The sequence below is a fragment of the Embiotoca jacksoni genome, unplaced genomic scaffold (genome assembly GCF_022577435.1).
Source record: "Embiotoca jacksoni isolate LCO1_2020_lvr unplaced genomic scaffold, fEmbJac1.0.p SCAF_35, whole genome shotgun sequence".
NCBI lineage: Eukaryota > Metazoa > Chordata > Actinopteri > Embiotocidae > Embiotoca > Embiotoca jacksoni.
In genome coordinates, this window is record NW_027185387.1 from 193,972 (window position 1) to 206,371 (window position 12,400).

Here is a 12,400-nt window from a genome sequence, read left to right on the forward strand (position 1 = left end):
CAAAATGGACAAATATTTTGCCATTTGTTCTTTTTTTCAGAGTTTAATTTGAAGTCGAATGCCCTTTAGCTTGTCTGTTCTACAACGGCAACCGTTAGTTAACGGTTCTTTACCACACGTCAAGTCCTCGGCCATACTGATAAAAAAAACATTAATTTAGTAGGTCATGTGATCATATACATTATTGAAAATATTTAGCATTCATTCATTTTGTGCCTTCTAGCGAGCCTCCGTTACCCTGTAAGTCAACTGTTCCGCAGTTAAATGCAGATATGATTTTAATAGGCAATATGTTTGATAGACAGATGAAGGCAAGTTTTACATTAAATGGCCTAAGATGCTCGAATTTTGTATTCTTTCGTGGTCTCTGCGTCTTTCTGCAAGTTAACCAATAATCATGAGACCAGTGTGTCTACGGGTTGTTGTTTCTTTAAAATAATACGTGTCCACGTTCCCCGGAGAACCGAACCGTGCAGCTTTTTTTTGGGTTGTTTTTTTTTTTTGGTCCTCTGTGTGGCAACCGGGTTCAAAAAACACCTGGAAAAAAAAACAACAACAACCCCGTACCACACTGAGGAATGCGCTGCCTCCAGTCGTGCAGTGGGCGGTCGGCGTGGGCGCAGGCCCGGGCGTACTCGGCGAACACCTGGCATACCACATCGCCGCTGGGACCCGACCTTCAACAGAGTAAAAAAAAAAAAACCACAGAGAAGGACTCTTTGAGCGGAGCCAGGAGAGGCGTGGCTACGGAGCCGGGTACTGATCAGTAAATAACTGTCGATCCAGCTTCCAGACTGGGTTGCACATATAAAAAACAAAAAAACACTTCGGCTGGAAAACGTTTGTTGCGAGTGCGGCGGCATCGTCGACGTTGAATCGCCTCATAAAGTCCAATTTGATTCTGAAACACAGTAAACTGGTTTGTCCTTAGTTGTAGGAGCAGATTGCCGGGGAGGGGGGGGGAGGGGGGCTAATGTTACCCAGAAGCGGAGGAGGAGGGGGGTGGAGGGGGGGCACGTTCGGGATCATGGACCTGAGCCACCGAAAGACACAACTGAGTGTCTTTTCTGGTGGTGATCTGAGTGGGATCCTATTTGGGACCGGAGAGTAACAAGAAGTGCACACGGTCGTCTTCTGTGGACGGAAAGGCAAAAAAAAACACACACAAAAAATAATTAAAAATGAAAAACCAAAAGTGTAAAACGTGCACTTTTACACTGTTGGGCTTGCCGGGAAACCCTCCAGTGGAAGGCGCCCAGGAGGCATCCTGACCAGGTACCCGAATCTGGTCAACAAAAGAAAACAACAACAACACCCGCACCTTTGAGCTTCCTTCCTCCTAGTTCCCAGTATAAAATACTGGACGGGAGCCCGGAGAGGATGCAGCCCTCCTTATACCTGTAACGTCTCAGATTTCCTGCCTCCTGCCGAGTCAGGTGGGGGGGGGGGGGGGGGGGGGGGGGGGCACATGGAGGGAAGTGAAATGCTCTCTAGTCTCTCTCTCTCAAAAAAAGAAAAAAAACATGAACTGATCAGGTGCACAAAATTGAATTTGAAATGATGGTGATGATTTTTTTTTTGTTTTTTTTTAGCTCCACCTTCATCTAACGCCACCTTAAATAAAAATCCCACCAGATATAGGACGCTTGCCGGGAACTCTCGGCACACAATTTTTGCCAATGAATTATGACGAGATCTCTCGAAAAAGGTGGTTTCACAACCATATTTACATATTTAACCCTTCTGGGTTTTTTTTGGGGGGTTTTTTTTTCCCGACGCGTTTTGACTTTTCATCGAGATGAAATGAAGGCGTCAGATCGTAATCAGTGGCTCTTACGTGCAGAGGTCGTTGGAGCAGCTGGCCATGTAGGACAGCGGGCTGACGAAGTCGTGGCAGCTCTGAAACGGCGGATCCAGCAGCATGGCGCACACCTCCTCCGCTTTCTACAAGCACACAAAGAAAAGGGAAAAGTTTCTTTTCCCACTCAAAGTCCTTTCGTTTGCCATTAGTGTGGTTTTTTTTTGTGTGTTTTTTTTTTTGGGGGGGAGGATCCGACGTCTTACCAGCAGGACGTGAGCTTCGACGGCGGCGCACGGCGACGGGAAGCCGGAAGTCACCGCGGGACATCGTTCCCCGTGTGGATCCGTCTCCACCCAGCTGTTCCCGAACATTTCTATCTCGTGGGTCAGCACGCCTGAGAGACGAGAGAAAAGCGTCCGTCTTTACTGCGGTCGGGCTTTTTTTCCAACTACAAACTAGCTAAATTGAAAACCCGACGTCTTCAGCCTTCCACACCTCTTATCATCCGTTTAGTTACTTTTGCATACTTTTAATTCCTCTTTCTTCTGATCTTGTCCTAATTTTTATGCTCGTTTTTAGTTTTCTGGTTCTTATCTCCGTCTATTTTACCGCTCTTATTGTCATTTTAGCTTTTTTTTTCTATCTTCGTTTCTTTTTGTCGCTATCATCTTGCGTGCGTCGGTCTCAAACTGTCTCGTTTTCCTAAAATTTGTTTTTAATCGTGTTTTTTTTTTATTTGTTCTCACATTTATTTAATTTTTCTGGTCTACAACTTAATATTGGCCTGTCAATCATCTGTAAAGCTCTTTGAACTGCACCAAAATGTAGGAAAATATAGCTTGTTTGTTTGTTCGTTTGATTGATTGATTGATTGATTGATTGATTGATTGATTGATTGATTGATTGAGGCTTTACATGACAGTTGACTATTTTTCAAGGCATTCGATATGCTTTTATTTCGATATTATTCAGGCAGCGATCGGTTTCAGTTCATTTCAGTACGTATTTCTTTGCGTTAAACAATCGAATAGCTTTTTCTGTTAAACCGGTGCATTCAGGGACACGGCAAAAACCGGGAGAACCGCAACCTTTTAAATGCAAGAAACAAACGAGTGCAACTTTTTCTCGATGCATTTTCAAATTGTTCGTCTTCTTCTTTCGATTTTGTTGGAAGGTCGTCGATGAACATAAAGACAAGAAACCGGTCGGGTACACGGTTTGTTTGAGATTTTTTTTTAAAAACGATCCACGAGGGCCTCTTTGTTCCGCTCCGTTGCTTCGATCGTCTCGGGCCGCAAAATCCCCGCTTGGCCGCCCCGTTACCGACGCGCGACGCTCTCACCGTAGCTCGTCTTCAGGTCGTCCTGGACGTCGGCGTTGAAGTTGCCGCACAGGCCGCACGTCCTGCCCACGAACTCCGGGCTGAGTTTGATGTAGACGGAGCCGCTGCGTCCCTCCCAGGCCAGCGTGAAGCCGTGCTGCTGCGTCACCAGCACGTACTGCGAGATGTGCTCCAGCTGCAGGTCGTGGATGTGGTGAGGCAGCTGCAGACTGGAGACGGAGACGGAGACGGTGAGTGTTTGAAGACGACGCCTTTTTTTTTTTTTTTTTTTTTCCTCCCGCGAGGACGTCAGATAAAACGTTACGAAGAGCGAGCAGGGAAAATACCGCTGACCTTTGGCCTTTGAAGGTCACGTTGGCGGCGTGCAGCCGGACCTCGCCGTCCCACGGCAGGAAGAGACTGACGGATCGTTGGCAGGTGTAGGGGGCGGAGCTACAGTTCGGGTCATTGTGGACCTGCAAAACAGCAAGATGCAACGTAGACTTAAAACACCATTCATGAAATTCATGAAATAAATCAGCCTGAAGTGTAACATTCACCTGCCTTCGTTTCTTGACTGTAAAACTTTTTTTTCATCTTTTTTATTCCACTAACTTAAATTCCCCCAAAAAAAACCTCAACTTATAGTGAATAAATACGTATTTTTGAGTTTTTCTGAATTGATAACACTTTTCCCTGCTGCTGCGTTCAAGAACAATCTGACGTATAAGATTTCACACCAGACTGCTAAACAGCAATTTTTACAAGCGAGAGAACTCTTGGCTGTCGAAGCGTTCCTCCGATCCATCGGATTTTCTTTTAAAAACAAAAAGAGTGCTGGCACATCATTTTACCATTTTCTAACTTCTCTATAAAACTACTGACCGGAGAATAACATTTTTTTTGCCTTTTTTTTGCAACGTAAGTTGATGTTAATCGCTGCCTTATTAAAGATTCAGGAGGAACCAAATGACTTGAGACTGATTACTTGTTAAAGTTTCCAACGTTGTAGAAATTAAAAAACACCAATCGGTCGCTGAGCGAGCGAACTACAAGACCCGAGAAAAACCTGTGATTGGCTCAGAAAAAAGACGCCATTAATATCAACGCGCCTTAAAGCGACAGACGCAAAACTGCCTGTTCTTGGCGGAGACCAAATTTTAGATTTAGAATTTTGAGGACTTAAGACGACAAAAAAAAAAAATCCTCTTATGGAAATTGATTATCACTTTTTAGTTCACTGCTGTAACTTGAACTTAAAAGAAACACCTCTTTTGGTCATTTTATGGTAGTTTTTTCAGCGTGGCGTTTTTAATCAAATCCTCCTTTAATTTTTTGATGCCGATGTCAACGTTCAATCAATAATCATAAATTGTTCGGATCTGTTTTGTGCTCCCCGTTTGCTTCGGTTTTCCCACAACACAGATACACTATCTGCTGCCTTTTTCAGGGGAACAATGTCCCGGTCTGTTGCCGATGCTTTCAAGGCATAGTGGGTAAATTGCAGTATTTAATGGTAATTGACTCTAATAACCAGATAGCTTTCACTAATCTTCAGAGCAAATCTTTTCCTCGGGCTGAGACTGAACCTCAGAGAGGAGAGAGGGAGAGAGAGAGAGAGTGTGTGTGTGTGTGTGTGTGTGTGTGTGTGTGTGTGTGTGTGTGTGTGTGTGTGTGTGTGTGTGTGTGTGTGTGTTTCGGAGCACGAGGCCCGTCGAGTCCAAAATCGCTCCTCGACTGGAAGCAGGCGTCGGACCGGAAAACTTCTGGGCTGGCTTCAAGTCGGGGGGATTTATTTCAGTCCGGACTGACCTGGACGATGATGCCGGGCTGGGCGGCGTCCTCGCAGTCCCTCAGTAGAGTGTACGTGCATCGGCCGGGGAAGAAGAAGTAGAGGCCGTCGAAGGTCTCGAAGTTGTACTGACCCCACGTCCTGCACGTCATCTCCCTCTCGAAGCCGGGATTCGGGACTGGGAACAAAAAATATGAAAAGAAATGATCATTGTAAGAATTTTCCTGCACTTCAATTCAGTCCAAAGAGCTGTTAAGTTTATTAAAAACATGCACAAAATCTTTTTTTTTTTTTTTTTTTTTTACTACTTTAAACATTTACAAAACCGCAGTTTAAATTTAATATCTGAATATTGTCCTAATAAAGTTTGGCCATTATAAATCAACTTTAACCGATCTGAACAAACTGGTGGATTTTGATGCTTTTTTTCCTCCTTCGGAGTATTTTTAAAACGACTGCGGCGGGTTTTTAAAAGGAAGAACGACAGGTGTGCAGCTTCACCTGTCTGACATCTGTGTCCGGCGGCCTGATACAAGCTGCAGTCACACGACTCCGAGCGAACGCACTGTCCTCCGTTCAGGCAGGGAAACGCACACGGCTCCCCTGGGAGTAAACAAACAAACAAAAACAAACAAACAATTACTCCGCTGCTCATCCCAGCAGGGAGGGAGGGAGGTTTTTTTTTTGTTGTTGTTGTTTTTTTTTGGTACTTATTGGGTATCGCAGAGATAAAACATTTATAGAGCAGAAATACCCAAACTAACGACCGCTGTAACGGGTGACTGATTTTGAGCATCTGCAGGTTACGTCTCCATCCGTCAGATGTCACATGTCATGCACTCGTATGGAGGTAGAAGTGTGGGGTGGGGTTCCCTGAACGCACCACCGACCACCAAACGGTGGTTCCTCGTCCAGCGGTAACACCGTCTGCTCTCTGGGCTTACAGCTTGTCTGCCCAGTCAGCCGCGTCCCTCACGAGCACAGGTACGATAAAGAGGTCTGGTGTGTGTGTGTGTGTGTGTGTGTGTGTGTGTGTGTGTGTGTGTGTGTGTGTGTGTGTGTGTGTGTGTGTGTGTGTGTGTGGTGGTGGTGGGAGGGAGGAGTGGGGGGAGGGGGGTCCGATAAAAGCTATTTTACTTCACTCAACAGAGGGCTTCGTTTCTGTTTGAAGGGACATTATCAACATTTTTTTGTTTTTTTTGTTAGCCGGAGCAAATGTCAAGTAAACTCCAACTCAACGGATGACGTAGTTTCCTTTTTCAGGACAGAGGGCTCATTTACCAGATTCATATCATTTCATATATAGAAGCTATCAGCTTGGCCTGAAGACTGGAAGCAGGAGGGAAGACAGTCACGCTGACTTGTTGGCGTACAGACGAAACAAATCACAAAGTAAATTTCAAATGCGTGCGTATTTTCCGGGCGCCAGCTGTTTTCCCCGAGTTACAGTCTTAAATTAAGCTCGGTTTATTAGCATCCATCTGACTCTCCGCAACACAGCAACTTTCCCAAAAGTACTTTGCTGAAGCAACTATGTGTAGTTTTAGAAAGTGTGCGTCGCAAAAAAGAGAAACTATCGCCGAGTTCAAATAAAAAATCCTCCAACCAAATAAAGCAGATTTAAGCCAAATTTCCAGGAAATCTAAAAGAAGAATATGATAATTAACTTCTTTTTTTTCTTTTTTTTTTTATCTTTTCTGTCCGTCTGGTTGAAAAATGAGGAGCCGCTGCAGAATAATTAACGTTGTTGGGTCTAATTATGCAAAAAGGCGACGCAAAATAAAAGAGCACTACGCGAACGTCAAACAGTGGAAAACAATGTTGAACCCATGATGACGGTCACATTTCTACCTGCTTAATGTTTTAATTTGAAGAGGGAAGAGTGTTGTTATTATTATTATTATTATTATTATCCATATCAACTAAGTGTTAGCTGTTTGTTTTTTTCCCAATTTCTTTGTTTCTTCTGAAGTTTTATTTTGGATGCAGAAATTGAAAATGGGCATAAAATCTGCACATTAAAAGCAACACGAATAGTGAATACGTCTTCGCACATTCACTGATTCATCCGTTCATCCTTCATTCAGCACAGGTGAACCTACCTGGGATCCTCCGTGACCTCAGGGCCTCCTTCGCCTGCCTGGTCGGCAGCGAAACATTAACTGGACGCTCGTCTGGTGGAAAACCTGCGCTTCCTGGTGACGGTGAACCGGGCGACGATTGGTGGGATGGTACCAAACTGGCCGGTGATTGGTCGGACGGTGCTGAACTCGCCTGCGATTGGTTCTTCGATGTTAAGCTGTGTGATATGTGGTGTGAAGTTTTGGAGCCCGTCACGGATTGATCGGCTGATTTTGAAGTGGCTCGTGATTGGTTAGAGGATGTTGAGGTGAGCGAGGAACGGTTTGATGTCTTTGAAACCGTTGTTGATTGGATCGCTGGCGTGTGGCTGGATGGTGATTGGCTGGCTGCTTTTGTGCTTGCTGGTGATTGGCTAGACTTTACTGTACTTGTTGATGATTGGTTGGCTGTAGTGGTGCTGCCTAATGATTTTCTGCCTGATGCTGTTGGCGATTGGCTGGCTAGGGTTGTACTGCCTGGTGATTGGCTGGCCGGTACTGTCTTGACTTGTGATTGGTTGAGGAGTTCTGTCTTTGTTACAGATTGAATCGATGGTGTTGTACTGCCTGGTGATTGGCTGGGTGGTGTTGTACTGCCTGGTGATCGGTGGGATGTTACCGTACGTGTTGCAGGTTGGCTAGACGGTGCTGTGGATGTTGGCAACTGATCGGTTTGTGTTTTGCTGCCTGGTGATTGGCTGACTGATACCGAGGTTGTTGGTGATTGGCCGGTGTGTGCCGTGTGGCTCGGTGATCTGCTGACTGGATTTGTGGTTGTTGCTGATTGGCTGGTTTGTTTTGTGCTGGCGGGTGATTGGCTGGTTGATGAGTGACTGGCTGGTACTGGGCTGGTTTCTGATTGGCTGACTGGTGCTTTTGTGGTTGGTGATTGACCAGATGCTGGTGTGCTGCCTGGTGATTGGATGGTTTGTTTTGGGTTGTCAGGTGATTGACTGGCTGGCACTGGGCTGGTTTGTGACTGGCTGGTTTGTGTTGTACTGCCTGCTGATTGGCCGGATGACATTGTTCTTGATGCCGTTTGACGAGGTGTTGCCGTGACTGCAGGTGATCGGTCAGAGCTGAGGGTCCGTGAAGCGTTCGGCGTCCTCCCTGCACCGGAGGACGTCAGGTTGGACGTCAGGTTGGACGCATCGGCCCGGCTGATCAGCGACTGACCGGAGGCAGATGAGTTGGTTTCTAACACAGCAGCTGCTGTCTGGAGGTCCTTCAAAGAGAGAGAGATCGTATCAGCGGTGTGCAACCATTCATACGTTAAATACGTTAAATTTGATCTTTTTCATATTGGACCTTGGCACCGTTTGGCAAAGACACCAAAGAGCCAACTTCATCAAATCAAAATGAAGTCCTTGTAACGCAGTCCGATTGGTTTAATTAATTCTGTAAGATTAATTTAATATCACGCAAATCTGGAAAACAAGCTCGCCTCTCGGGTGACGGATTAATAAAGATTGGATTAAAATGTAAGACTTTTTACAATTCTATGTTTTGTTGGGGGCTAAAAATTCCTCCCAGAATTACGCCGGCTGTTGCCAAACCGGAGATCCGACTGGCGGCGACGGGGCCGAGGGCGGAAAAAAGAAGAGGCTTCCAGAGAAAAGAACCTGTCATCCGGCCTTCGTTAATGGCGCCCCTGAGACTCCCATCCAGGTCGACAAACCCCTGAACACCCCCCCCCCCCCATGTGCCTTTTTCCCTTTATGATTATTGTTCGAGATACCCAACAAGGGGTCGACAAGGTCCAACTTCACCAACGTAGAGTCGTCGAAATCAGAAGCTCTCCGCTTCATATGTGGCACAAAAATGTTTAAGATATTGATGAACTGAATATTTACCATTAAAAAAATAAATCATTCGGAAACCGTAAGTCCGACCTCGTTTACGAAATTTTTTGGGCCTCCCTGGATAACCCGAGATCTCAAACCCAGGCTTTCATCTCAAAGAGCCGGAAACAAAGCAGATGGCGAGGGCGAGCGCTAGGCGCGACCGTGAATTATTAATCGTCGATGAGTACGTGAGATGTGGGTCAAAACATCAAACGGGGCCGCGAGACGACCCGGGATTGTCGACGAAGCACCGATTCCAGCGTTCGCGAAAGCCAAAACCCAGCGCTATCCGAGATGCGACGCCGAGATACGGGCGGGGCGGGGCGTCTCCGTTTTATACCCGTGACCCGCGACCCCGCGCTACTAATTGCTTTGTTGGGTTCAGGAGGGTCCTATAGTTCGGAGCGGATTCTCACGCCGCCCTCGATGCCAAAGGGAAGCGGGACAAAAAGAAGCGACCGCATTCGGGCTGATGGCAGCTCTGATAGAGGACGAGCGAGACAACAGAGCGGCCACTGTATATCCCTGCTGGGACTCCCTCACTTGTCTTCTTTTTCCGAAGGAACAAATGCCACTGCGGAGCAACTTTTCTTCGACGGGATGAAGTGGTGGTGGTGTGTGTGTGTGTGTGTGTGTGTGTGTGGTGGGGGGGGGGGGGGGGGGGGGGGGGGGCAATGTACATTTTCAAAATTTGCTCTCGATCTCAGCCCGACCTCAAGGGAAATGTATAAGTTTTTTTATGCTGAGAGACGTATAGAAAACCATATTTAGACCCGCTTGTACTCAACCGGTGACATTTAGGAAAAAAAAAAAAGCTTTTCCTACAAAATTACAAAAAATGTCGAATAATAATCACTTTATATTATATATATATATTTATTTTTATTTTTTATTTTATTTTTTTTAAATAACAGCTGCCACTTTTTAAACTCCAAACAGTTCTGAAAAAATGTTGAGAATGTGCTCTTTATATATATATGTATAATGCTTGTGTATATATTTACATTTTCATATATATCAGGATATAGTTGGCTTTTTTTTTTTTTTTTTTTTTAAGTTTACATTGGAAATATCAATACAATTTTAATTGGGAAACACTTGGGTATAATATTATAGGAATAAAAGCCCTTCAGGTGATGTGCTTGCCGCCCCGAAGCAGCTTCCATCAGCATCAATGATCAATGCGGCGGCCTACCTGCCCTCCCTGGGAAGCGGTGTCCCATTTCTGCTGCTTTATCCTGCTGCTCCCGCTGCTGGGACAGAGAGAACAAGGAGAGGTTTGTTCTCGCTGTGGCGTCCCCTCCTCCTCCTCCTCCTCCCACCACCACCACACACACACACACACACACACACACACACACATATACACACACACACACACACACACACACACACACACACACACACACATATACACACACACACACACACACACATACACACACACACACACACACACACACACACACAGACACAGACACCACAAAACCCACCAACAAACCAGGAGCCCACCACCAAACAACCCGCCAAAAAACAACAACAACAACAACAAAATAAACCGCCTGCTCCTCTGGGGCTGCAACTGGTGATCCATTTTTTTTTCTTCTAAATATCCAATTGAAAATAGTGATTAATGCCACCTTGACATTTCCATAGAACTAAAGCAGATATATTCCATAGTGAAAATGTATATTTTGTCTGACCAATAGTAAAAAAAAAAAAAATTTAAATTTAAAAAAAAAAAATCATCAGTTATTCACATTTTAAAAGCAATAAGTACATTTTTGATTTGCAGCTGAATGATGATCAAACGATCATTTCAGCCCCAGCTTGGCCTATAACTTTGGTTATTGTTCGTAATATAACTCGTAATTGTAATTCAATTATTCGAAATTTGCATGAATAAAAATGACAATTGTGACAAATTTGCCAGTATTAAGAAAACAGGCTATAATGTAGATAACATCAAATAATAAAAACAATGAAACCAATGCGGTGCTATTTAGATGTAAACAAAAATAACTCACTTATTAAATTCATCCCAGTTAGAAACGTTGACTCTCTCAACACTCCGGGAAAGATGCGCTGAATTCAAGGAAAATAAATACACAGAATTAATCAATTAAAATTGAGAAAGTCGATGTGACTCCAATATATGGAGACGAACAAAAAAACAAACAAGTCAGATGAAGACACTGAGCTGCCACATCAACGCATGTATTTGTGTATTTGTGGATCAATATTTGATCATTTGGAATTTGGTTCTGTATTTTCCACTTTCAAGTCATAAAAATCACACTTCATCCTCGTGCGGCTTCAGCAGCAGCAGCAGCTCGAGAGGCGACTCACCTTGATAAATTAGGATAAAATACAAAGGTAATAAGTGAAGAAGCCTTTTCCAGCTCCGTCTTAAATAGGGATCCATTCGTGTTTCGCGGATCCGCAGTCAGTCGGGTTTGGACAGCATCACCTGGTGAAAACCCTCCGGCTGGACTCCCGCTGCTCCCCGAGCTGCTCCATCCGGCTCATCCCCCGAGCGGCCCTCCGCGCGCCTCAAGAACCGATGCACCTGCTCATTAACATAAAATATGCACAGGTGGGCCGCGCCGACGGGAGGGGCGGGGCCGAGCCCGGAGGCCGGAGGGGGCGGAGGGGGGGGGGGGCTGACCTGCTGGCAGAAAACAAAATAGCCACCATCTGACTTTTTTAAAAAAAAAAGACACTCACTGGAAGAAGAGCTGGAGATCAAATTCAGATTAGAACATGAAATAAACACACCGTAGTCCTAATTAAATAGTATTAGGCTTAAATAAACTATTTTAATCTTATTCAAACATAACTGAGAGCTCTGTTTACAACAAGGGAACTTGAACCTGAGCGTGAGCAATTAGAACAGCACCCCCTGGTGGTCCACAGCCGGAAGAGCATCACAGCAGCGAGAGGGAGGGAATGGAAATTATCATGGAAAATAAAAAAGTATGATAAGATATGACATAAGAACTCAATGTAAACACAGTAATATTGATTAATATCATAAAAAACAAGGAATTTGTATTATTAATATTATGATTTTTACTCCTCGACAATTATCTGCAGCTTTAGTTAGTCAGCCTTATTTCCAAAATGGATTTTCTGCATAGGGCAACATATAAAAGCTGATAGAATATCACATAATATTATTAAAAATGATAAATGAACCTACTAATGAGTATATACAATCAATTAGTCAATTAACAAAATATTCATTTAATTTTTCAAGCAAAAATAAAGCTTCTTTTCCTTTCATTTAAAAACTATTTTTTTCTAATTTATTGTAAATAATTGGGTAAACCAAACAGCATTTTGTTTGTTGTTGGTTTTTTTTATTGTAGTTTTAATATTTTTATGCAAGGTTCTGAATATTTCCTCCACCACTATTGAGGACCAGATTCTAGCCGTGTACACATTTAAGTTTTAATCATCTAAATGATGGGTCACTACTGTGGTTTTTGTACTGTAAACTAACACTTCTATACTTTTACT

General features: G+C 44.2%; 1 protein-coding gene across 1 annotated transcript in view; it reads right to left on the reverse strand.

Annotated features, from left to right (window-relative positions):
* The window catches only part of otog (otogelin), a 65,756-nt gene extending 60,259 nt beyond the window's left edge, over positions 1–5,497 (reverse strand). The window contains exons 1-7 of the mRNA XM_069165660.1: positions 5,416–5,497; positions 4,935–5,092; positions 3,477–3,598; positions 3,144–3,352; positions 2,065–2,195; positions 1,838–1,944; positions 568–677 (exon numbers count right to left, since the gene is read on the reverse strand). Coding sequence (XP_069021761.1) covers positions 568–677; positions 1,838–1,944; positions 2,065–2,195; positions 3,144–3,352; positions 3,477–3,598; positions 4,935–5,066 — 811 coding nt within the window. The 5' untranslated portion in view covers positions 5,067–5,092; positions 5,416–5,497. The remainder of the gene's footprint in view (positions 1–567; positions 678–1,837; positions 1,945–2,064; positions 2,196–3,143; positions 3,353–3,476; positions 3,599–4,934; positions 5,093–5,415) is intronic.
* Between the last annotated feature and the right edge of the window lie 6,903 nt (positions 5,498–12,400).